The sequence below is a fragment of the Meriones unguiculatus genome, chromosome 1, assembly GCF_030254825.1.
Source record: "Meriones unguiculatus strain TT.TT164.6M chromosome 1, Bangor_MerUng_6.1, whole genome shotgun sequence".
In the NCBI taxonomy this organism is placed as follows: Eukaryota; Metazoa; Chordata; class Mammalia; order Rodentia; family Muridae; genus Meriones; species Meriones unguiculatus.
In genome coordinates this window covers 7,932,362-7,957,206 of record NC_083349.1, presented here as the reverse complement: position 1 = coordinate 7,957,206, position 24,845 = coordinate 7,932,362, and the positions used below count along the sequence as shown (strand labels likewise).

The window sequence follows — 24,845 nt, the reverse complement described above, 5'->3', positions numbered from 1 at the left end:
ATGCTCTATCTGCATGTATAAAAAAAGGCATCAGATCCTATTATAGATGGTTGTAAGCCACCATGTGGTTGCTGGGAATTGAACTCAGGACTCCTAGAAGGACAGCCAGTGCTCTTAGCCTCTGAGGCATCTCTCCAGCCTGGTGGTACACACTTTAATCCTAGCACTTGGGAGGCAGAAGTAGGTGGGTCTTTGAGTTCAAGGCCAGCCTGGTCTACAGAGCAAGTTCCAAGACAGCAAGGGCTAGGCAGAAAAAAACTGTCTCAAAACCAAAACAAACAAAAGCTTGAATCTACGGACACATAACCTGGAGGTCTGCAGAGCTGCTTTTACCTCGTTTTACACATGGGTCTGTGGGAAGAAGGGTCAGACACAATATACGTTACAACTGGATTCCACAGGTTTATAGCCACTAACCAGCCAAAGATGTAACCACAAAGCCACTGTCAGCTGGCTCCTTCCCCACGACAGTGTTCTTGGCTGAGCTCCCAATGCCATAGCTCGGCTTGTTACCAGGGTCACCTAGTGCCACCTCATAGGGTTCTTGTGTTTGAAAGCAGATAACCCCCGAAAGACCATGATCACAGTTGTTAGGACATAGTAAGCACCCAATGACTGTCTTCCAGAAGGCCCCTACCCATGCTAAGAGCACTGAGTCATGATCCTGCCAATGGGACCCACTGAAAGTCAAGATGACCCCTTGAACCCCTTGGAAGATAACTGTCCCCGATTCTGGGCATGTGACTGGTGGAGGGAAGGCAGAATGGGCTAGGATTCTAAACAGATCTGGAATGGGCAGTCATGACTGCTGATTTGATGGGGTTTAGAATCACCATGGAAACAAGTGTCTGTTCATAGATTAGATTAACTGAGGAAGGAAGACACACTCTAAATGTGACTGTCTCCATTCCATGGGCAGGGTTCCTGAACTGGAGAAAAAAATAAAAAAATAAAAAAGGAGAGATATTGAGCTTTCTTCTTCCCTACTGGAGCAAAATGACCAACTGCCTCAAGCCCTCAAGCCCCTGCAACCATGATATTCTAGACATGTCGAAGCCAAAAGAAATGCTTCTTAACATCAGTTGTTTTTGTCAGGTATTTTACCGTAGCGAGGAGGCTGGCAATACAGTTCGTAGGCAGGAAGGATGGCTGTGTGATAGTTTTTCACAAGAGTGCCCAGGGTAGGGCATTGACTGGCGTTGGTAGAAGGGAGCTGGGGGCCTACAGTGCAGGCGGTCTCCAGCCAGATATGCTAGGGGCAGAAGGCAGACTCCAGCTTAAGGCAACGCTGCCGAGGTTGCTCTGAACCTTGTCCATCTGGGTGGAGAGTTGGGGTCACTAGAGAGAAATGTGGAACAGCCTCCTGGGGGTTAAGCCACCTTCTGGAAAGAGAAGAGGCCTGACTACTGATGTAGCCCGATGCCCTCCCCAGACATCCATCTTAGCTGGGATTGGGCAAGCAGCTGGATTCTTGCTGCAGACACGCCTTCCACCAATCACTGCATCAGCTACACATCAGGAACCACTGGAAGCCGGGAAGGGCGCCGGCGTGACCATGCTCGTGCCACCCTGGAAGCCCTTTCTCTTGCACCCTGCCAGGCCAACCAGAGCCAGTGTGCTGTCTTCCCGCTTGCAGGGACGCGCACGGCCACACGGGGGCGCCAGGGTCTGTTGCTCGTCTACCTCCCTGTGGAGAGACTGAGGAACAAAGAGCAACCAGGTTGGGGCCTGAGGTCCTAGGTCTCCTTCACCTGGGGCCACCTGCTTCCGGGGTCCCAGAGAGTCAGCTCAGAGAAGGGGTTAACTTTTGCTCAGCACTGTTCTTAGAAATCTGCTGACGAAGTCTCCTCCCTCCTTGCCGTCCTTTCTCTCCAGCCTGGGGACAAAATACAAGAGCTCTGGGACCCTAAAAGGGTTACTGGGTTTGTGGTTTTATGCGCATCCTGCTCTGTAGTCCCTGCCTCCTTCCCTGAGTTTAGCAGGCTCCTGGCAGCAGCACTTCTCTTCCTTTTGGTTTATGAAGGCAACGTCTTCGCACAGTTGGACAAAATAGACACACACCCTCGAGAAACAGAAAAATAAAAACGCAGAAATCGGCAGAAAGGGAAGCAAGCACCACGGAAACTGGGTCACTGCAAATGAGGGGAATGACACACGGTTAACTCAGTCTTGCCCTAAAATGGCCTTTTTTTTTTTTTCCTCCCTAACTTTCAGGTAGACCTCACTGTGTGTAAGACCTCACTGAAATATGCTTCCCAGGCACCTCATGAAGAGATCCGAAGAGCCTATGTTTCAGTCACCATCAATCAGCAAGAATCTTTTTGCAGCTAAAAGCACAGATCACCAAACTGCTCTAGCATGCCAGGCCAGGCCAGGCCAGGCTGGTGAACCCAGAGAGGCAGAGGCCAGGCCTTTCCGGGTGTGATAGTTTAGCACTGCCTGCCCAGCTCCTTTCCCCAAGACTGTCCCTGCTGGGCTTGCCACCGGACCACGGCCATCTTGGTTCAGAAGCCCTTCTCACTGGTTACCCTAAGCTGTGGATTTCTGAGGATTTGAGGGAACAGGGAACCTTAGAGTAAGGAGCTGGAGGGCCACAGAAAATTCCTCGGAGAGCAATGGGCTGACTCAAGGGGGGCTCATGACAGGAAGGTGAATCTGTGAACATTTTCAGGAGGTCAACAGTAAACATTGTGTTTGCTGACCGAAATCTCCCCAGTTCCTTAGGTGAGCGGTTCTCAACCTGTGTGTCTCAACTCCTTTTGGGGGAGGGTTAGAATACCCCTTTCTCAGGGTTGCTTAAGGCCATCGGAAAATACAGACATTTACATTATGATTCATAACGGGAGAACAATCACAGTTATGGAGTAGCAACCAAATAGTTTTATGGTTGGGGGTCACCATAACATGAGGAACTGTGTTAAATGGTCACAGCATCAGGAAGGCTGAGAGCCACTGTCCTAAGTCCTACTGCAAAGTCCTACTGGCCTGGATACTCCTATCCAGGCCACAGGAGCAGAGGAATGAATGACATGGCATACATTGCTCTTGAATAGCAACGGGCTAGGATTGAGTGTGTGTGGTTTTTTATTTTAATTAATTAATTAATTAATTAATTTTTCCCCAGAAGAGGATCATCATGAGTAGACAGGGGTCAACAGCAGTGCCTACAGGCAGCTGTCGGTCCTTCCGCATAGACACCGTGATCCTGAATACAGCATGTCCTTCAGTGACAGGTAAATGACAACCTCTCGGCTTCTTTGGGCCTCAAGGTATAGGCCAGGTTGTTCAGAGACTCACCGGAGATCATTAGAGAGCTTATCCTTTAGGCTAGATGTGTGTGTGTGTGTGTGTGTGTACACCTTAATTATGCAAACAGTGATGAGCAGGTTGCTGTAAGAACCACAGTTAGCCCATTTGACGGTGCAGGTAGACTCAAGCCAAATATGCTAAGGGTGCATATGTAAGATGGAACCACAGCCGGGTGCTTGGACCTAGTGCTGTTTCTACTGTCCCTTGTCAACCACCAAGAGACTTAATATGTCCTAGCCAAGCATGCGGCTGCCTTGATGAACCAGCTAGCCAACTGGTTCCCTTCTCATAGTCAGGGTAGCAGCTGGCAGGGCCTCACCCCTGTCCATGGGGTGCAGGGCAGAAGGGGGCAGTGTTGAGGTGAGAGCCTACACCATTCAGGCATGGAGTTTCCTCTACTTCGTTAAATTATGAAATTTCTCAAGTATCCAGTGAAGGAGGGAGAAAGTGCAACACTGTTGTGTGGGCTCCAGAGGGAAGAGGTGCATGCTGTCAGATTTGCTGGATCTGTGTGCTTACGCTGTCTTTCCTTGCAGGGTGGTCGTCAGGGCTAAATATATCCGGTAGTGTGCCTTCCACCCAGCCTGCACAGTTCTTTCCACATCCTGCAGGAACTCCTGCGTAGGAGCAGTGGGTCCTGACCAGCACTGAGGTGTCCTACTCCCCTCCTTGCGACCATGTTCTGTCAACCAAGGACACCACCACACTAAAGCCAACCTCTCGGGTAGTTCCCATTGGGCAGATCTGCTGGGGTGGGAGGACGTGTCAGCAGTGATGGCTTCAGAACATATTAATGGAAGTTCTTACTAATTATTAGTAATAGCCCAGTAATGATAGGGCAGCCCAGCAGGTTCCAAGCTCAAGCCCGTGATGGACCCGAGAGGTGGGAGTAGTAACCTGTGGGGAGGCTGGTGATTATCACAGAACACACATGGCCTCTCCTACGTGCCAAAGTTGCTGGAAACCCCTGGGGGCAGGCCAGTGTCTGTCCCATCCTCATCCATTCATGCTCTTTGGGATCGATACGACGGCTGTGACATAAGAGGCACCAGTTCCCCTCCTTTGCTACTGAGAAAACAGATGACTCAGGAAAATGAAGTAACTGCCTCCAGTTCACACAGTTCTAAGACCTAACATTATTCTTCTTAAGCCAGTCTTCTGGAGCCCAGGATGGCCCCAGGCTCACTCTCTGAGGCTGTCTTTGAACTGCTGGTTCTCTATCTCTACCTCCTGAGTGCTAGGATCACAAGTGTGCATCTCCGTGTCTGGCTTCCAGAAGGACACTATATCCCAGGGAAGCAGGTCCATCTAGTTTAGAATCCTGGATGATATTCAGTGTCAATATGGAACACACACACACACACACACACACACACACACACACACACACAATGTGTATTGCTTAGTAAACACACTGATAGTCTGAGCAGATAAGCTGGGCTCTTTCCTCACCCTAGAGTAAGTTGCCTGGCTGTGGTTTTTTGGACCATGAGCTTGAACTCTAACCATGCTTTGGACCTTATAGAGATGTCACTTAAAGACTAAAGCCCATCATTTTGCATGTAGGCGTGCCCACACTGGCAGGGCTGAAGAACCCCTCAGTGTCACAGAGCCTTTGTTCACCCAACTTTTCCATAGGATGAAGTTTCACACAACCCATTAAAAGACAAATTATCAAAAGCAAACATCTGAATCTCAACAGAGAGAGGCCGAGTGTCCCCCACATTCCTTTTCTCACAGCAATGGGCTAATCACACAACTTGTCTCTTGAAATGTATAGGATAGCGGAGTTCTGGTGTCCTCATTTTTCTTTCACTCACTGATGCGTCATTACTGGAGCAGTGGGGGAGGGGTGTGTCGTGAGGCCTTCTGGGGAAAAAGAAAAGGGTGACTACTCAAGACATTTTATAAAAGGGGAAAATTGGGAAGAAAGGAGGCCCCCGTAGGGGGTTGGGGGTGGAGAATGTGGCCTTGTCTGGGGTTTCTTTCAGCTGAAACCTGCCGCCTAGCCGCCTTCAGTTCAAACTGTCACCTTCAGTTCTTGCTGGCTTTTCTGCCCTCACCCCCAAAACCTCAACAGATTGGGCCCTATTTACCTATTCAGACTCGGCCGTGGAAACTCATTAATAGGCTTATTAGTAACAGCATTCACGGGAGGCCATTGACAAAAGGGGTTCCAGCCACTTGAAGAAGGGAGAGGGAGAAAAAAAACCTGCAAAGAGATTATTTTCTCATTCAGAAGCCTGGCTGGGGCGAAAGCTTTCCTGGACCATTGAGGTCACTTGAAGTCTAAATATGATGCAAAACTGATTTTTTTTTTTCTAAAAATTCCAAGCATACTTTAAAAAAATTTTTTTTTAAACTTAAGAATTTTCTGTGGTGAATTTGTGGGCTGTGCTCACTTAAAAAAATAAATAAAAAGAGTGCTCTTTGGTAATCAGAGCCTTTGGATGGATGGCCACCTTTTCATCTCCGTAAAGAAGAAATTCTGCACACTGCCTCTGACGTTAAAGAAGGTGTTTTTGTTTTCAGCGGAAGGCTTCCCTCCCATTCAGCATCCATAAAGCTATGGATGAATGGGGGGACAGGGACAGCGGCTTCCTGGGCCATTAATTTATGTGAGAATGTGTTAACCTCGTTTTCAATGGCTAGTGGACCCACTGCAGTATGGGAAAGGGCTCTGTCCTGAGACACGGAGTTTCCCATCAGTGGAGGACATAAAGATAGTAGTGCCAGCCTGGAGCAGGACCCAGGTCTCGGAATGAGCACATGCAGGCACCCCAGGCGAGTGGCTTAGTGTCACCTGGCGGAGGTGTTCTGATCCAGGCCAGAGAACTCATCCCCCAAACACCCCTTTCCACTAAACATATGAACAGATCATTTTGTTTAGGAATCAGGCTGGGTTTTTTTTTTTTTTTTTTTTTTTTTTTTTTTGTTGAATTTCCAAATTATAATTTCATAGCTTTTTGCCTGAGGCTTTGAGAATGATTTGCTACTGCTAGCTTTTAAGTGATTTGTAGGAAAGTTTCCCAGGCTATGCTGTGAATAAAAGTGCTCTTGCAATCATGTGGGGCCTGAGGAATTCCTGTATGTAAATGGTGTCAAGTCTAAGTATTAGGGACTCTGGTGCCACTCCCTTCCCAAACCTGTTTCCCGGGCGGGGGCGGCTTTACTGTTTGGCTCTGTTTGTCTTCAGGCACCAGGGGGAGTCTAAGGCTTTTCTGAACTTAGCGACTTTTTGAGTCAGGGTCTCAAGTAGCTCAGGCTACTCAACATGTACTGGAGACTGGTTTCAAACTCCTGAACTTCTCTTCATCTGGTGAGTTTGGGAATACAGCATGACACTATGTTTGGCTCAATAAGTAAGATTTTAAGTTATTAATTTATTTAGACAAAATGTAGTTAAGTAAGCCAGACCTGGCTTCAGACTTACTCTGTAGACCAAGCTGGCCCTGAACTCAAGGCAATCCTCCTGTCTCACACTTCTGAGTGCTGGGATTGCAATTTATGTGGTCTTGGATTTAATCACAGTTGCTCAAGGGTTGAATGAGTGAGAGAACACACAGTGAAAGATGAACGATCCCAAGATAGTGTAGTGGAAGAGACAAATGGGAGATGCCAATCATTTATAACCTGGCCTGACATTAAGTTAAAGAAGCCCGCTTCGCAGCTGAGGAATAGAGGATTCAGAGAGAGGAATCCAATTTGCTCAGGATCAAATGACTCTTCTTTGATAGGGGTGAGTGTGTAAGCTCCTTTCTTTTCTCTTTTTCCTTTTGGGCTGGAGATCAAACACAGGGCCTCATACATGCTAGGCAAGCGACGCAGCACTGCACTCCTCCTCCAATTTCTCTTCTAGACTCTTCCGCAGCGTTTCCCTTTCTGTCTTGTTTTCCTTTTATTTGATGGGTGTGAATGTTTGCCTGCAAACCTGTCTGCATAGCTTGCATGCAGTACTCCCGGAGGCCGAAAGAGGGCTCCGGGCCCCCTGGAACGCGAGTTGGAGAGGGTTGTGAGGCAGCCTGTGGATGCTGGGAATTGAACCCGTCTCCAGCAGAGCGCTTAACCAAGGAGTCATCTATCTCTCTTTCTTTCCGTTTAAAGATTTATTTTTAAATTATGTGTCTGTATCTTCGTGTGGGTATAAACTCATGAATGCAGCTGCCTAAGGAGGCCAGAGGCTTTGGACGCCTTGGGGTTACAAGCCGTTGTGAGTGCCAGACATTATGTTAAGACTTGGCCTCTGGCCCCTCTGGAAGAGCGGGGGAAACACTCTGAACTCATTTCTCCAGTCCCCACCCCAACCCCCGCTGAATTTCTTTATGCTAATCTATAGTGATGCTATTTTAAAAAGTTATTTTCTGTTGTTCGTGTTGGCTTTTTTTTTTTTTTTGCAAAGACAACCACATTAAAAGGGCTCAACCAGCAGCCAGTTGTGGTAACTGCTCCGATCCTCAGTTTTCTTCTCACAGTCTGGATATGTCACTCTGCAGGCAGATGTACTGATTAAGCACGTCCACTCACTCGTTAGGGCTTCCCGAACACACGCGCGCCCTCCCTCCTTTTGTTCAGAAGAACAAGATAACGCGACATTAGTCGCCCCCACGAACATTAGTTGCTTCTGCCCTCAAAGCTTCAGGGGCACACAATGTTCGGCTGCAGGACCCTGCAGAAGCAGTCTAAGGTGTCTGAAACTGCACAGCACTCCGTCATCTGTTCCCTAACTTGACGGAAAACAAGGGAGCGCATCCATCCTACACCGAAGCGGGTTAGGGAAGGGGGGCAGCGGCACACAGGGCCGATGATTAGCGGGATTCGGAGAGGTCATCTTCGCACCCCTGCGGGCAACGCGGCGGGGCCCCTCGCCTCCCCGGCGGGAGTCTCCTGGCGGCTGCTGGGCGTCAGGAGCCCGGCGAGGCTCGGGACTGCCCCAGCGCGAGGCGCTGATTGGCGGAGCGGGCGCCGCCGTCCAGGAAACGGCTCGGGTTTCAGCGGGGGGCGTGACCCGCCCGAGCAGGCTGCGGCGGCGGCGCGGGCGGCGCGGGGAGAGCGCCGGGAGAGGCGAGCGGCGGCGGCGGCGGCGGCGGGCGCGGAGCGGGCGCACGGGCGATCGAGCGCGAGGCCGCCGGAGCTCCGGCGCGGGGGCTGCCTGCGCGTCCCTGGCCCCGCGCGGCGGCTGCTCCCCGGGCTGGCGGGGGCCGGGCGTGAGCCCCCGGGCCTCGGCGTCCCTGCGCGCTGCGAGCGTTCGCGGCTCGCCAGCAAAGTTTGCAGGAGGCAACGCCGAGCCCCGGTCCTTTCTTCGGCGGCCGCCCGGGTCCGAGGGCAGCCCCGGCGTCATGTTCGGGCTGTGCTGCCATCCGGGGTGCGCGTGAAGCCTCGGAACCTTGGCGCCGGCCGCGACCCAGGGGAATCGTTCTCTCTCTCTCTCTCTCTTTTTGAGTTTTCCTCCGAGCTCATCGCCTGCTCCATCGCGACCTACTCCGGACTCCGGCGCAGCACCGAGCGGGCACAGAGGAGCGCTGCCATTCAAGGTAATCGTCTTGCCGAACGCCTCTGGGAGCCTCGCCAGCCGGGAGAGTGGGCGCCGTGGGAGGATGCGGGGCACAGGATCCCCGGGAGGAGGGCGCGCGGGGGGTGGACGATTTGGGGGCGCGCCCTGTCAGTCTCTGGTTGTGTTGGTGGTGAGGGGGTGGATAGCTTTGGGGGAGTTCTTTCAGCACCTCCATCCAGATGCTGACATCTGCCTCTGCCGCCCGCGTCCCTTCCCTGTCAGACTCCGGCGGGCACAGTCCGGCCGACTGGGCGCGTTCCTTTGAGCTCAGAGCCGGCGCGCCATGGGGCTGCCTGCCAGTGGCACAGCCCACAGGCGGGGGCTCGGTAAGGGCATCTTCGGGGTGCCCTGGTCCTTGGATTCTGGAAGCTTCAGCCTGGTGCCACACAGGCCCGTGGGAGAGGTTCTTTCCGGGGAGAAACTGCTTTAGTGTGTCTGGCAACATCCCTAAAGGGATGGAGATGCCCGGGTGACACCTTTGGGGAGGCAGTGGCTCGGGGCCCGGATTCCGGCGCTGGCGGTCCCTCGCCTGCCGCGGCGGTTGGCGCAGAAGGGATCGCAGCGCGCCTGGGGCTAGGGGGCGAGCTGGACCGACTTTTCCTAGTTCTCCTCGCTGCTCCTAGCGCAGCCGCGCCGAGATGTCGAAAGCGCAGGCGAGTTCTAACTTGCGCGCTCATTCTTGCAGCGCGGGGGAATCGGCCGAGGGCCCTGCGTGGCGCTGGCTTCCATCCTCGCGACCAGGGGGCAAGCGCGGGAGACTGGTCCCAGGCGCGGAGCCTTCTCCGTGCCCCTGCAAACTTCCCAAGACCTTCCTTCCTCACCCCCCCCGTCCCCCCCACCCCGGTTCAATAAAACCTACCCTTAAAGGCAGACTTGCCTTCAAACCCAGGGCACCCATTATGTGTTTGGTGTGAAACGCTATCAACATTTAAAACTCCATTGTCCCCCGCGTCCCAAATCCCTGTAAATCTTCCACCAGCCTCGACTCATTTTCATCTGAAAAGCCTGTTTAGTTTGAATAGAAAAGCAATCAGGCGCCCCTTTCCCTCTCGTTGGAATGTCAATTAAAATGCAGATTTCTCGGAGCTCTTTAGCGCCCCAAGAAGAGGGACAAAACAGGATACTCCAGGCTGACAAATGAAAGAAACGCTACAGTGAAGTAGGGTGTTGGTGGTGATGTGCACCCCAAGCTGCTCGAGGTACCCGCTGAAACATTAGGGCTGGGATTCGGGTCTTACGAACCGGCAGCTTGAATTTTTGGGATTTCGTCTTTAGGAACAGCCCCCTTCACACACACACATCCCCGGGGGCCGGTGACAGCTCCCTTCCCCGTTCAGTCACTCGGGCAGTTAAGGGGGCCTTGAAAGCCAGGATAGGGGTCTACGTTTAGTATTAGTCTGGTAATGGGAGGTTCTGCCATGAGAAATCCACTTGGCCAACGAGGTGCCAATTGCTCAGCCCGCTGAGGCACGCTGGGACTGAGTGACCCTTTAAGGTAGCAACAACCCCGCCTCGTCCTCCTCCCCCCCCCCCCCCCCAAGAGCTAGCCCTCAGTTGTCTGCCTTCTTGCAGGGCAGCAGAGAGTGTGTAAACTGTAAAGCACTGCGCAAGCTCACCAGCCCCACTCTTTCCGACCGTCACTTCGCCTGCCTTCGGAGGCAGACTTGGGCGGAGGTGACCCCAAGGGGCGAGTGATGGTGAGGAGCCATCCGTCAGAGCGAGGGTGAGGACTCCTCCCTCGTAGGCTGAGAAGAGAGTTCCCTTTCAGGGGGGAAAATAAACAGGCTGGGGCTTTCACTCGGGCTCAGCCTCCAGGAAGGATTACGGTATTGAAGGCAGGAAGCTGGGATTGTGGCCGCCAGCAGCATGCTGGGCCTGTGTTCCCAACACGGAGCCTTGGGACCTAATTATCCTGCCTAGGAGGTCGCGCGGCACTTTCGTCCGCACCGGGGAGGAGCTGCGCAGACCTGCTACCCTCACTTCCAAACCTCTCCTTACAGACCTTTGAGGAGGGTTTCCTTTGGGCCTGGGCCTGGGGAGAACCAACGTTCAAGTTGGGTCAGCCCGGGGCACTGGCCCTCTTCCTCCTCCAGCAGGAGCTGAGGCACTCCTGGGTAGGGACTGGTGAGGAAGGTGGTTCCTGAGCAGCCTGCTGCAGGACTACTCGGATCTGAAATTGTTTGTGAGGTTGCTAGAGAGGCGGGTTATTTCCCAGCCTCCTCAAAGTTCTTAGTAAATCGGTGAGAATGTGTGTGTGCTCTCCTCTCTCCTCTAGCAGGTATGTAGAAATAGACAGGGAATTAATTACCTTTTGGGACTCTTGGCTTTAAGAAGAAAGAAGGGTTGGGGAGAAAAATCTTTCAAGCCATCTCAAAACGCTGGGCGCTTAAACACGTGCTGGGCGCGCGCGCGCGCGCGCGCGCGCACACACACACACACACACACACACACACACACACACACCCCTGGCTTTTGTTGTTAGCTATACCATTTTAAAAAACAAACGCAAACAACAGCTTCTCATTTCCCTCTTGGGGATGCTCGCTCTTTGCCTACGCTCCCTAATTCTCAAGTGAAGGGTAAGAGGAACAGATTTTAGGCTAGGGAGGACTTCAGGGAGCTTCTGGCCATGTCGAAATCCTCTGTCCGTAATTGAAAGCATTAGACTCCCTCTCCCCCCTTTTCCTTTTTCTTTTTTTTTTTAATTTTTATTAAACCTCTCACCCATCCCCAGGCTCGTCACAGAATCCAGTGCCCAAGGTTTTGTCCAACCTTCCTGACCTTTGTTTTAAGCAGGCTCTCTAAAGCTCGTGCATTCTGACTCGAGGCTTAGTCACCGAGGGCACTGAGCAAACTTAAAGTTATTTGTACTGTGGTCAGCTTCCTTGGGAAATTCTTTCTGCTCCGGATCCAGTGGGTCGAGTGCCTCTTGTGACTGAGACTTTGGAAGTTTAGCCAGTAGGTTAGCGTCTTGAAAGTTCCCAGGCCAGTCACACACCAGGACAACTTTGCACGTGCCACACCATTACTCAGAGACTCTTGCATTATTCATCAAGGTTTGTATCTGTTCTGTATCTTAACCCCCTTGACACAGGTCGAAGGCGTTTAGTGAGTACGCCTCGACACTGTCTTGTAGTCAGTGGAAGGGAATTCAGGCTTTGAACCCCCTGGCTGGATCAGGCTCGCTCTTTCTAAGTGGCTGCTTGGCGAAAGATTCAAATCCACGCCTGCAGTTGAAAATGAATCCTGACAAGTGTCAACTGGTGGGAATTCTTTGTAGCCTTCCTGGGATTCTTTCATTCTGCTGCTCTCCTTTCTTCCCGAGAACCACACTGAAGGGACCGGCCGCTCAGCTCCAGCTCGAGCTTGGGGCAGACCCTTCCTTCCTCCAGGCAGCCTCATAAAGGCCCGCTGGGATGAGAGAAGCTGATGAGGCTGCTTGTGCCAAGCCCAGCGTTCTAAGCTCGTTATTTTGCAGTTGCCCTTGAAAGGAAGGAAGGTCGAGTTCTCCGGCAACCTGGTAGCTTTGATAGTGGATAGAAGGACACTCGGCGTAGCTGGGTGGCTGGGCCCCACAGCAATGGTTTAGCTATGTGTCTCTTAAAAGTAAGCTTTTTAGAAGATTAGCCCACTCCAGCTAGTGGACTAGCCTGGAAACACACCTGGGACGCCGGGGTGAGGATGGAAGGCTTTTCCGATAATGAAAAAGAATGTGTTTGCGCACGTATTGAGAGGCTGAGAAACTGTTTCATCCCATCTGGGTTTAAGCGAGTTGGCACAGGGGAAAGACTGCACTAACCGGCTGAATCTCTTTCAGCGGCAGCAGCAGCAGCAGCAGCAGCGACAGCGACAGCAACAGCGGCCTGAGCTCAGCCACCGCCACAGTGCCCTGGCTTCTGAGCCCCCTGTGGGCTGAAGGCATTGCAGGTAGCCCATGGTCCTAGAGGAAGTGTGCAGATGGGATTACCGTCCACATGGAGATATGGAAGAGGACCAGGGATTGGCACCGTGACCATGGTCAGCTGGGGGCGCTTCATCTGCCTGGTCTTGGTCACCATGGCAACCTTGTCCCTGGCCCGGCCCTCCTTCAGTTTAGTTGAGGATACCACTTTAGAACCAGAAGGTAAGTTGTTGCATGTCATTTTTAGGGTGCCCGGTTGTTGTGGGGAAGATGTCTGGGAGAAGTGGTCATTGAAGGAAAGGCCTGTTTCAGCCGGTTGTCTTAGGAGGGCGACCTCTTTCCATATCTTACACAGCAGAGCCTGGAGGCGGGGGGGGGGGTCTTGGCTTCTAGGCATGAGTGGAGTGGTTTGGTTTGCTCTGTTCTCTGTGCTGGGTGAGGGAGGCAGCAGCAGTTCCTTTCCCAGCCAGTGCCTGGCAGCACTCTGGAGGAGATGTCCCTTGACAACATGACTGTTGTCTGTGGCCTTCTGGAGTTGCTTTCTGGATGGAGGGAGAGCCCTGAGTTGCTGTTCTTTTGGCTGAAGGAAGTAGGCAGCCCCTGAAAGCTGATGTCTTCTTTGCGTTGTTAAAAGAAGGCTCTGAAGTTGAGTACCAAGAGCCCTGCCATGCTGGACGGTTCTTAAACTGCTGTAAGCTCTTCGTGCTAAGCCTAGCATTGCAGATGCTAGGTTTTATGTTGGGAAGATTCGAATGAATATACCCAGGAGTCTCTCCCATCGGAGGAAATGCCAGATTTCACTAGTGTTTGGCTTTGGACACTTGACTGCAAATGTGAAAAGCTAGCGTGAGGAGGACATGGCCGAAATTCTGAGCCGGGCAAAGATCTGATCCTTCTCCCGGGCCCTTTCGAGACGTGGTTGATAGCCAAGCCTCTCTGCTCGGTGCAGCATGGAAATCTGTCATCAGGAGGGAATATTGGTAGGCGAGTTATTTTTTGAGTGGTAATCCGAGCATGACACTGCAGATCCCAGCACTCATCGCCACTTAATGAACGTGTTTGCTGAGGGCCCACCTGGTGCCGGCTGGGCTTTGGAGTCCGTCATGGTCCCGAGTGCTGGCAGGTCAGCTGGATTGCTGTGGTTATGCACCCTGAATCAGGGTCCCGAAGACAGTGTGTTCATCCAGAGGGGAATGGGGCAGGGGAGCTGAACCCCCAAGGAGGGCTAGGTGCCCATCTGGGAGGAGGGCTTGAGAGATGGGTGCCCAGAAAGATCTGCCCAGGCACTGACACTGGCCATGTGTGCATGAGGCTGGGGGGCGCTGGGCCACGTAGATGCCTGGAAATGTTATAAATTACCAGGTGTCTTTGGAAAGGAAATATGGTAGGAATTTGTGTATGAGGCTTGTTCCACAGACAGCTCACAGCCACTTTTGGAAGCACCTCTTTGTGACTTCTCCTTTGACATCAGGGAGAGAGTAATTTGCAACAGTGACGTGTTTTTCAAAGGGCTTAATGTGAGGGGAAAGGATTGGGTTTCTGAAAGTCTGGTCTGTACTTCTTTAATTTTGCTAATAATTAAAATGGATGTTCCCCTAATTGCTGGTTTTCCCTGGAGTATGTGGCTCAGCACAAACTAAGGAAGCTGAGCTGGGATTTCCTACAGTGTGGGCTTCAGTAACAGTCCCGGTTAGGAAAGAATTGTCATTTTTCATTTGGACTCTCGGGGCAGTATTGCTGTGAGTTGATTTCAGTGCAGAGTATAAAATGGTCCTGGAGGGTTTCCTGGGCTGCATCTAATTACCTAAGGAAGGTTATAAGATGTTTGTACGTGCAGGGAGAAGACAGGTCGGGGGGGGGGTAGGAAGGAAGGACAGTGGGATGGAGTCCCCCAAATGGCTCTTTGTGTAAGCACCGATATCCAACAATGTGAGCATTGTTGAAAGCAGATCCCACCCCCTGGGGATGTGTAGGTGCATGTAAGGCTAGAGAGGAAAGCCACGAAGTCCCAGAAATTGTGGGTCATACTTTGCCAATGCCCCTGGGTACGCTTTGCTTGGTTCAGAGTTTGCATGAGGTTCAAATCGCATCCAGAGCAGGGAGCTGCTATGAAAAAGAAAAGAAAAAAAGAAAGAAAGAAAAAAAAAGAAATGTCTTAAGATGTGGAGCTTCACCAGAACAGGCCTGGAAAAAGCAGAGAAATCTCAGGGCCTCAGTTTCCCCTTCAACTACTGAGAGTTCAATATGATGAATATGGGGGAAGCTCTTTATCAATAATTGTACAGGAAGGTTCCCATATGCCTTCTGAATACCACCTGAAGAAGCTTTTTGGTTTTTCACCAGTGACTTGCATAGAAATAACAGAAATACAGCAGCTCCTGGCATCGATGGTGGCCATGACCATCCCTATCCTCAGCAAGCTGAGGCAAGGTGGTGCCATTTCTCAAAACAAGCAAGCAACAAGATACACTTGAGGTGAAAGTTGCTTTTTATGTGGAGGAGACAGCTGTGCTCCCTCTCTGCAGGTTCCATGCTCACTCTCCTTGTCTGTTAGACCAACACTGCTGTTGGTTTCTAGGTAACCAGAAGGAAACCAAGCTAGCCAGGAGGCTCCTTAACGAGGCTGTGGTGTCTCCTTACCCTTCTGGAATGTGTGCGCATGCGCGCCTTCCAGCCGCCATATTGAGCGCAACCTGAACTTTAGCCAACACTAAATTCACCTTCCATCATCTGATGCTTTACTATGGAAGACATTGGTTTGCTAATTTAGAAGCGCAGTTCAGATAATGTCTATTGGGCAGGATAAGTAGATAATCAAGACGTTCCTAGAAAGAGCCGGTGCCTCCGTACTGAAGAGCCCTTTTGGCCCTTTAGGGAAATGTTATGTTCAGTCATGTAGTTCTGTGTAGGATATCCAATCACGTAATGTAATCATATTATCCCCCATCCTATGCTGCCTGTGTGTCTCTGGACATTTTCTCAAGTGGCGGGAGCAAGGTTGGGTCAAGTCAGTTGACCTAAGAAGAAAATAATCTCTACATGATTTTACTCAGTGTTTCAGAACAGGAATGAGTGTATCCAACCGGTCGTTCCGTGCGACAAAGGACCACAGTGTCAACAGCTGTGGATTTGGGGAGGGGCGGTCCTGAGTCTAAGTACAGTTCTGTTGATTCATATTCTGAACGTTCCCAGTGTCGTCAAGCTTGATTACTGCCGCTCTGAGCTCTTACTTTCAGATTCCCCCTGACATTGTCACCTGCTCTGGTTAATTAAGCCCTTGTTGACATTAAGGGAATCTGTTTACCCCAGCCCAGTAGGAGCTAAAATAAAAGGGCCTTTCCAACCCCAAACCCTTAATTACTTTCCCACCCTCTGCAAAGGGACAGCCTGGGAGGGGGGTGGGGGTGGGGAGAGTAATTTTCATGCCTTAACACTCCCCCGCCAACACAAAAAAGTTTTTTGGGCGGTCTTCTGGGGTGATGCTGCTCTGTATCGAGGCGAGCCCTTATAAAGTTCACCAGTGGAGATGCAGCCTGCATGGAGACCTGGAGACCTGCTGACGTCAGAGATTTTCAGGGTAGTTCAAGTCCCTCGCCGGAGTATCCTACACGGTGTGGTCTCAGCCCTCACCACTGAATTGCCAGTTAAAAGGAGAAAAGGAAAGATCTGCGTGGCACAAGTGGATGATTTAAAATCAGTCTTGTGTTTCCTATTAGCTGCGTTTGTGTTCCTCAGTATGAGTGTGAATATTTAGCAGTTGACTGTAACTTGATAGTTAGCTGAAGAACAAGGGCTTATTCTTGGTCAATTAAACCAAAAGTAGGCACATGCTGTTAAACACACAAAGGAGTACACATTCTTCATTAGTGTGTACTGTATTTCACAATTCATGGACAAGGAACTGTGTTTAATATTCCTTCAAGAGCAAAAATCTGGCCTGCCCAGAAAATTGGCATTTATGGAACTCTCTTGCTGGCTTCTGCTGATCTGGGATCTGGGGAGAGAGAGAGAGAGAGAGAGAGAGAGAGAGAGAGAGAGAGAGAGAGAGAGAGAGAGAGAGAGAGAGACTGTCTGTCTGTCTTTCTGTGTTGCCTATTTATTTTTAGTTAAAAGACTTTAAAAAAGACACTTTAAAAAAATTGCCTCCCCTTCCCAGCCAGCACTCAAAGACCTTTCGTTGTTATTTTTAATTATTTTAGGTTAGGTGTGTATGTGCACATCCGTGTGGGTGCGTGTGCATGAGTGCAGGTGCCCACGGGTGCCAGAGGTTTTGGATACCCAGGAGCTGGATCTGGAACTGAATGTGGGTCCTCTGCGAGAGCAGTTTGTTCTCATAACCACTGAGCCATCTCTTTTATTTCAAAGTTTTTTTTTTTTTCTGTTGAAGGTGCGAACTCAAATAACCAATATGAGACGTTTCCAATATCAGATTTAATGAATAATTACATGGTTCTGAAATAACGGGGTAGTGTTTAAACAGGAAGGGGATGTTTAATGCTCACATTCTCTGTGGAGTGCGTGCAGTAGCCCTGTGGGTGTCGCCATGCTGTGCATGCAGTAGCCCTGTGGGTGTCGCCATGCTGTGCGCGCAGTAGCCCTGTGGGTGAAGCAGCCCTCGTACTTCAGACTCTTCAGCTACTTACAGTTAGGGTGGTCATTAAAAGACAACCAAGCTCCTTTTGTCAGGGTCTGTCTTGCTTTTCCATTTCTGATTGAGTCCCTGGGATTGATCCAGCTGGGTGTCTTGTCTTGTTCGGCAGCTCAGGAATTATTTTGGGGGAGGGGGTGCTGCAGGCTATTTTACAGATAATTATGGGTTTCCTGTACAGAAATGTCTCTGTAGGGGCTGGAGCAATGACTCTGTGATTAACAGCACTTCCTGCTTTTGCAGAGGACCGGTGTTGGGTCCCTAACACCCACAGGGAACTGCTCATAATTGTCTTTATCTCCAGCTCCAGGGGGATCCGCTGCCTCTGACCTACTGCTGCCTTCACGTGCCCTTTTTTACACATGCGTTTCCCTTGCCCTTACCATCGTTGTTGCTTTTCGGAGAATGATAGAAAAATCCAAGATCGTAGACCCATGTGTTTTGTAGTAGTCTCTTCTTAATATTCGGTGGTGGTGGTACACACCTGTAATCCCAGCACTCGGAAAGCAGAGTTCAAGGCCAGCCTGGTCTACAGAGTGCATTCCAGGACAGCCAGGACTACACAGAGAAACAAACAAACAAACAAACAAAAACTCAATTTGCACACACAGTAAAAGCTTGAAGTTGTCATTTTGCAAAAGTATATGTAACCATCAGGACAAGCCATGACCGTTCTTTTGTGCCGGCGGTTTGTTTTTTGAGATAGGGTCTCACTATATAACCCAGACTGGTTTGGGATTTGCCCTTGTAGCCCAGGTTGGCCTAGAACTTTCAATCCTCTGGCCTGCGTTTCCACACCTGTCTATCATCCTTGAAGAGCACATGTCTTGATTTTCAGTAATTTTGGAAAGCTTGGACTATGATTTTTTTTTATGGTTGCTTTATTTATTTTTATGTGTACAAGCAGTTTGCCTGCATATATGTATATGACATCATGCATGTGTCTGGTGCCTGAAGAGGCCAGAAGAGGGCTTCCAGTCCCCTGGAACTAGAGTTAACGTGGTTTTGAGCTGCCATGTGGGTCCTGAAATAGAACCCAGTGGTCTTCACCACTGAGCCATCTCTCCAGCCCTATGATTCAATGTGGAATGCACTGCTTTTTTTTTTTTTTTTTTTTTTTTTTTTTTGCCTGAGGCCACCATAGGTAATGATGCCTTTTGTGGATATTTATTTATTTATTTCATTATAATAAAAGAAAATCCACTGATTGCTTTTGACTGGGCCAACTCAGGGGGCTAAACCCTCATATCCCCTTGCCTTTAACTTTTTGCTCAACTAAAGAATCATGAATCCCAAGGCATTTCTGGACAGAGAATTTTAGATTATGGTGAGCATATTTTATGAGGATGTTAAAAATAGCTCCTAAGGAGAATGCTGATAGATCCAGGAGTGAGAACCAGGCTGGCATGTTTATTTGTGTTATTTATGTAGCACCTTTCCTGAGATATCTCAATCCTGAGTGCTAACTAAATAAACTCATATAAATCCCATGATTGTTTCCTAACCCCGGAACTTGTCTTTTATTACACAGTAGAGTGTTGTTATACCTGACGGTTTACAAATACCATTTTTCTTTTCTCTTCTTTTTTTCCATATGTGACCAAGTGTTTTAAAGGTACCCAGACGCTGAAAATGGCCAGCTTGGTGTGTTTGTTACCCTTCGAAATGAGAGATCTTTGTGACTGGAGATCTTTGTAAAGTTTATTCTCTTTGGACACCCTTCAAGTTCAAATTGGGAGCTGACAGTTGGCTAGCCCTAGAGTCATGTGGCTTGCTTCAAGGCGCCTCTTTCCTGTTCCACCCCAACCATTTGAATTTCCACTAAGGCTGTTGCTTAGCTGGTTGTAGCAGGTAGACTGCTGAATATATAGCCTATATGGATAAATGTTTCGGATTTAAAACCACTCAGGTCTTGAAAGACTAAGGAGTCCTGATCCAACATTTGACTCTTAAAATTTTAAATAGAAACTAGGAAAGTTGTTTTGAATAGTGTGTGATGTGCTCTCTGGAGGTACATTCTCTGAGGAAATTGCCCTTGGGAGCTGAGTTTGAATGTCTCTACTATCTACTTGACCTCAGCCAAGTGAGATAACCCCTCTGAAACACCAAGATAATATCTAAATTGTGCAGATTGAATACAAACTGGACTGTAGGTCCTGGCTCAGCGCAGGTGCTCTGTAAATGCTGATTTCTTCCTATCCCACACCCTTGTCAAAGTAAATAAAACACATATTTCAAAGACTGGTATGATGCCTGCCTTGTAATCTGTAATGATAAATGGCAAATTTACAGACAATGAAATAGGAAAGAACGTTAGGCCTTCCTTTATCCAACTCTTTTTGCCCTCTTGGGCTTTTGCAAGCCTCCTGGGGTTTAGACATGTGACTTCTATTGCTTGTAGTCTGAGTGTTCAAGGTTGACATTTCTTTCTTTTTTAAGAAAGTCAATTGTAGCTACATGGCGCATAGTGAGAATATGTCATGGACATGGTATATTTTGTGAGGAGAGTCTTCTGTTTGCGCTTTCCAAAGGATTAGTGTAGGCAACCGAAGGGTGGTGGAGGGGTTGGGTGTGTTGGGTGTACTGTAGGGTGCTCTACTCTGTCTATGCCAGTGAGAAACCTACCCCTCCTAGTGGATGATGGTTGCCTTTGCCACCTTCTGTAATGCCTTCCTCCATTAGCCTGCCAGGGTAGCTAGGTGCTGGGCATCCAGTCATCCACATGGAAGGGAGCTCAAGAAATTGTGATGGAATCCAAAGTGGTGACAGAATTGAGTATTAATTTTCATGGTTCCTCTAGGAGGGGTTTGTGACAGCCTGGGTTCAGGGTGAGAGCATGTCCTTCAACTCAGTTCTTGGGATAAAGATGGTTACCCATGAGGACAGATGAGGTCATGCTCTTCACTCCATTGCTTGTGATAGTGAAGGTGAAGGTGGTGATGATGGGAGCAGCCAGGCATTTATTAAGTGCCTGTGGTGTCTCATGTGTGCTGGCTACATTGACAAATTGCCCCTTTCCAATAAGCGGGCAGACCCCAGGAATACAATCTTTGCAAGTTTTAGAGATGCTGTGATTTCTGGACAGCTTTGCAGTGAGCACACACCCAGCCTTAGGTGAATTTATTGGTAGAAGATGGCTTTCACAGCTGCTTCCTCCTTCTTCAGCAAGAGGATGTTTGGTGGAAGGTTGGGCACCCCTCTTGTTTTTTTCCTCACCCCTACTTTGAACGTGAAACTTCAGAGGACAGGCTGGTTGATTCTGTTTCTTCCTCACTTACCCATACCCCTTCCTTAAGTCATTCGAAAAAGAGTTTCAGGCAATAAAAGGTTTTTGACAGTTCCACTCTGTGGTTCTCCTGCAATGGCTTCTGGTGATATGTAGGGAATTGGTAAGAAGTCTGCACCCTCTGCTGCCAGTGGGAGACCACACAGAGCCCTGGATGATGACTTCCGCTGAGTCACTGAGCAGGAGTTCAGGTCAGGAAGGCCCATCTTGCTCTTGCCATTTGCTCCTAAGCCATGCTAGACCTTTCTTGCTCCCTGTACTTCCGTGGTCTGCCCCAGGTCCTGCCAATCCCTACCTTGATTGCGTTGCTGTTTCCACAGCCGTTTCAAACTTTCCCCCCCAGCATTTCTGCCTTGCCACTGGTGGGAAGTCAAAGGCCAGCTGCACAAGATGATCTGGAACTCCCTCAGCCTGTGGTTATGGAAATGACAGGTGTGGGGCCCTTTCTCCCGTGCTGTGTCACTACTCTCCAGAGATTAGGGAATCCCCTATCTTCTATCCACCTTCTGTCTTCTCCCCTCTCCCCCAGGGGAAAAAAAAAAGAAAAAAAATTCCAAGAACTAAAGGTTGGAAGCCAAGACACCCACTTCTCCTCCAGCTCTGGCCAAGAAGGGTGTCCCTGGGGGCAAAAGAAGCCAGGAAACGAAGCCTGTTTTTAAAGCAAGCAATGTTCATTTTGGTGGCTTAAAAAAAAAAAAAATTGAACTCTGGTCCCAGCTAGCTGTGGAGGTAAGTGGGACTGGACAGGGTACAGATCTTTGTAGAGATCACTTGTGCAGTGACTGGGACTCAGAGGTTACAGGCCTGAGGCGAGGCACTGTTGACAGTAAGGAGCCATGGCAGCTTTCCCTCAGAACTGTATAACCCTTGGGTATAATGACCACTTCCCAAGCTGGTAGAGAGAAGATGAGATAGGTGCGCTTTCCCAGGCTCAGCGTATTTAAGTACCATTGAGTTAGTTTCCTAACTTACTGGTTGATTGGTTGAGCTAGGGTCTTGAACTTCTGATTCTCTTGTCTCTACCTCCTGAGTGCTGGGATTACAGGCAGGCACCACTATACCCCAGTTCCCATCTCATGTTTGTTGTGGAAAGGTGTTCACCCTTGAAAGGGTGGCCAATCCGAGGAGGAGGCTGCACCACGCCGTAGCTGGTTGTTTTGCTCTGTTCCTTGATGTCTCTTTCCTGGCATTTCATCTCTCTGATTGCTTTCTTGCCCAATCCTCCTGGGAGGCAAGGAAATGGTAGGGGCTGAGAGGTCAGAAAAGCCCTGCTGGTCCTGGGCAGAGTGGTGACGGCTTCTTCCTTGCCTGGCACAGTGACACACCTTGTCCTGGGAATGCCGCAATGTTTGGGCGCCTCGCCCGGATCTTCCTAGACTCAGTGGTGAAGTCTGAAGGTAGCCACTCTTCAGATTTGTTTGCTTTCTGAAAGCCTTTCCCTCCAGGCAAATCTGAGGTCTGTAGGGAAGGAGAGAAAGGTTAACCATGGTGGTGCCATCTTAATTTGAAACTTTCAAGCAAATGTGGGTTTCAGTCCTTCCCTGGAAAACACTGCAGAAAAGTGATCCTTATGGCTCTGGCCTTTTTAGGTCCTGCGGTGTTAACCCAGATGGAATGGTGTCTCCCCCAGCTCCAGCATGATCCCTGCACTCTCCTGAAAGCAACTTTCTATGAGGTCACTGCTGTCCAGCTGCTTGCTGACCTGCTCCTCTATCAGAGTCCCCTCCAGCTCCCATGCAGGCCTGAGCTAGCTGAGCCCCAGCAACAGGATCAAACTCATTCCAAGGGGGAAGGCCATCTGTTTCTCGGCCTCCAGCTGCTGGCCCTTCATTTGCAATTGGCTGGGATGCTGCCGAGGGGACCAGTCCTGGGGACACATCTGCAGCCTCTGAATGGTGTTGTAACTGGGGTCCTGCTGAGAAAAGAAAGGCCAGGCCCTTTAAATAAACTTGCTGAACAATATCCCCCCCAAAGGTCTGGAGTCAGAGAAGCAGGAGGCTGCCTGGCCCTCTGGGGCTGACTCTTAACCTTGCCTTTTGTAGCCAGGCCACTTTAAAACTATTCTTTTATTCAGAAAGTGCTTATCAAGTGAAGGGAGGGACGGCCTGCTCTGAACTAGGAAAAATGCCACATAGGATTTGGGCATCGATCTGCCCCTTAAGGGAATTAGAGGCAAATATCTCCACTTGAGGGTGTGCCATTTATTGAATATTTATCTCAGTGTCAGAGAGGCAGGCTTGCTCCAGATGCAGCTTCTAAAGAGCCACAGGCAACATGTAGTCCGCACAAACTTGCCTCTGGAATGTAGTCCGGCCTCAGGAACACCTGCCAATTACCCTAGTTCATTGCAAGCAGGCCCTCAAGCTGTAGCTGCTTTAGGCGCTGAGATTCTTGGGCCTGTCACCTGTAGTTTCGTGTTAGAGCCCTTATTCCCAGCATCTGGGCAGTTAGGATAATTCAGCCCACTGCCAGCTGAGTCCTGATGGGATTCTTGACTGTAAGGACTTCCTAGGGGGTGTGATGAGGTGTGTGTATTCATTTAATGGATGAATAGCAGGTGTGGTGTGGGCTGTGCATATATGTGTGAGTGTGTACATATGTGTGTGTGTACATGTGTGTGCACACACATGTGTGTCTGCATTTGTGTGAAAGTCAGAGAGGATGACCTCAGTTGTTTTCTTCAGGTGTGTCTACCCTTGGTTTTAGTGACAAGGTCCCTTACTGACCTGGAACTTAACATATAGGTTAAGCTGGCTGATTAGCAGGCCCTAGGGATGTATTTCTCTCTGCCTGTCACCATACCTGGCTTTTTTGGAAAAAAAAAATGTGGGTTCTGAGGAATCAAAATCATGCTTGCAAGTTAAGCACTTTATGGACTGAGCTATCTGTCACCCCAGTCCCTGAAGGAGGTACAATGAACTGTAGGTTTTTTGGTTTTGTTTTGTCTTATTTTAAAGCAGGTACTAGGCATGGCCAGGATGAGGAGGAGCCTTCCAAGACCTTCAGATGTTTAGTTCCACTTGGGAACCTTGCAGGAATCCCCACTTAGGGAAGCAGCATATATAAGATGTGACAGATTTGTTCATTTGAAAGAAAACCCTGGTTTGGAGTCAGAGGAATGCGAGTGGACATTCTCACGGGGCTGTATAAATCCTCTGCTGACCCATCTGCTGACCTGTTAGAATCAGGTTGTGACCCATAAACCCAAGCCCCAGGTGGCCCCTGGCTGGTGCGGGGCTGCAGGTAGAACCTTGCCCTACTGTGCACAGAACGCTTCTTCTGTGAGGGACTTCCCAGAAAGCCTTGGGCTCTCTCTCTGTGCTACCTTTTGTCGGCAGGTGGCCTTGCTGGTATCTTAGGGACGGAGGAAGCTGTATGACTGTGTTTTTCCCTGACAGCCGTTGGTCTTAAGCTCTGGTCTTGGGATGAAGGGTTTCTGAACTGGCAGCACCATCCTCATGGGAGCCTGTGAGAACCCGGCCCATGCCCGAGGCTGACCCTGGAAGGTGGTTTTTACTCATGATAAGCTGAGATTAGTGCGTTCATTTCCCCTCCTCCTACCTTCTCCGAATCTCTCCATGGGACTGTTGGGTGAGTGGTGAATATGTCTGCCTGTTGTACATACTTCATGGATAAAAGAAAGGCTGTGACATCATGGGGGTGGGTTGATGGCTACGTCATAATAGGAATCAGGAAATCATATGGAGCAGACGTATGGGTTAGATTTTAAAAGTTGCGTAGGAACCTCTCAAGTGGAGTAGTGGGGACAAGGGGACATTACCATGTGAATGCAAGGAGGGAGGAAGGGAGGAAATATGGGATCAGGCTAATGATGTTAATTAATTTTCTAGAGAGCTACTAAAGTAGATCTTAAGACTGCATCTATAGGTTGGATACTTTCCATTCGGGCCTTCACCTCTTTAGACATCCTTATGGTCTACGTCACAAACCTGACCCCGCAGCTGAGATTCAGCAGTTTTCCCAGTGGCGTTTGTCTGTCTGTGGATCCAGCCCTAGATGGCAAGGTTTCGGGAGCAGCTTGTCCCAAGGAGTCCTGCGGACCTTAGGAAGCCTGTGTTTCCTCTGCAAGGGCACCTTCAGGACACAGGAGGCCTGGGCCTTGCTGGCCGGATGGTGGATACAGACTCCT

At 49.8% G+C, this 24,845-nt stretch overlaps 2 protein-coding genes across 14 annotated transcripts in view; both read left to right on the top strand.

The window, feature by feature from the left end:
- The first annotated feature begins 8,110 nt into the window (after positions 1-8,110).
- Positions 8,111-12,813, top strand: LOC132650843 (POLG alternative reading frame-like). The gene is made up of 2 exons (XM_060376156.1): positions 8,111-8,840; positions 12,678-12,813. The coding sequence occupies exons 1-2, from the start codon at positions 8,111-8,113 to the stop codon at positions 12,725-12,727; spliced, it is 780 nt and encodes a 259-aa protein (XP_060232139.1). The 3' UTR covers positions 12,728-12,813.
- Fgfr2 (fibroblast growth factor receptor 2) overlaps positions 12,686-24,845 on the top strand; it is a 99,683-nt gene continuing 87,523 nt past the window's right edge. For all 13 annotated transcript variants that reach the window (XM_021647871.2, XM_060380992.1, XM_021647870.2 and 10 more), the window contains exon 1: positions 12,686-12,983. In XM_021647871.2, the coding sequence (XP_021503546.1) occupies positions 12,818-12,983 (166 nt within the window). In that variant the 5' untranslated portion in view covers positions 12,686-12,817. The remainder of the gene's footprint in view (positions 12,984-24,845) is intronic.

Bases quoted from the DNA above. Each gene is read 5' to 3' on its own strand.
- LOC132650843 (XM_060376156.1), top strand. From the start codon at position 8,111: ATGATTAGCGGGATTCGGAGAGGTCATCTTCGCACCCCTGCGGGCAAC. The intron at 8,841-12,677 runs GTAATCGTCTTG...AATCTCTTTCAG, and splicing joins GAGGAGCGCTGCCATTCAAG to CGGCAGCAGCAGCAGCAGCA.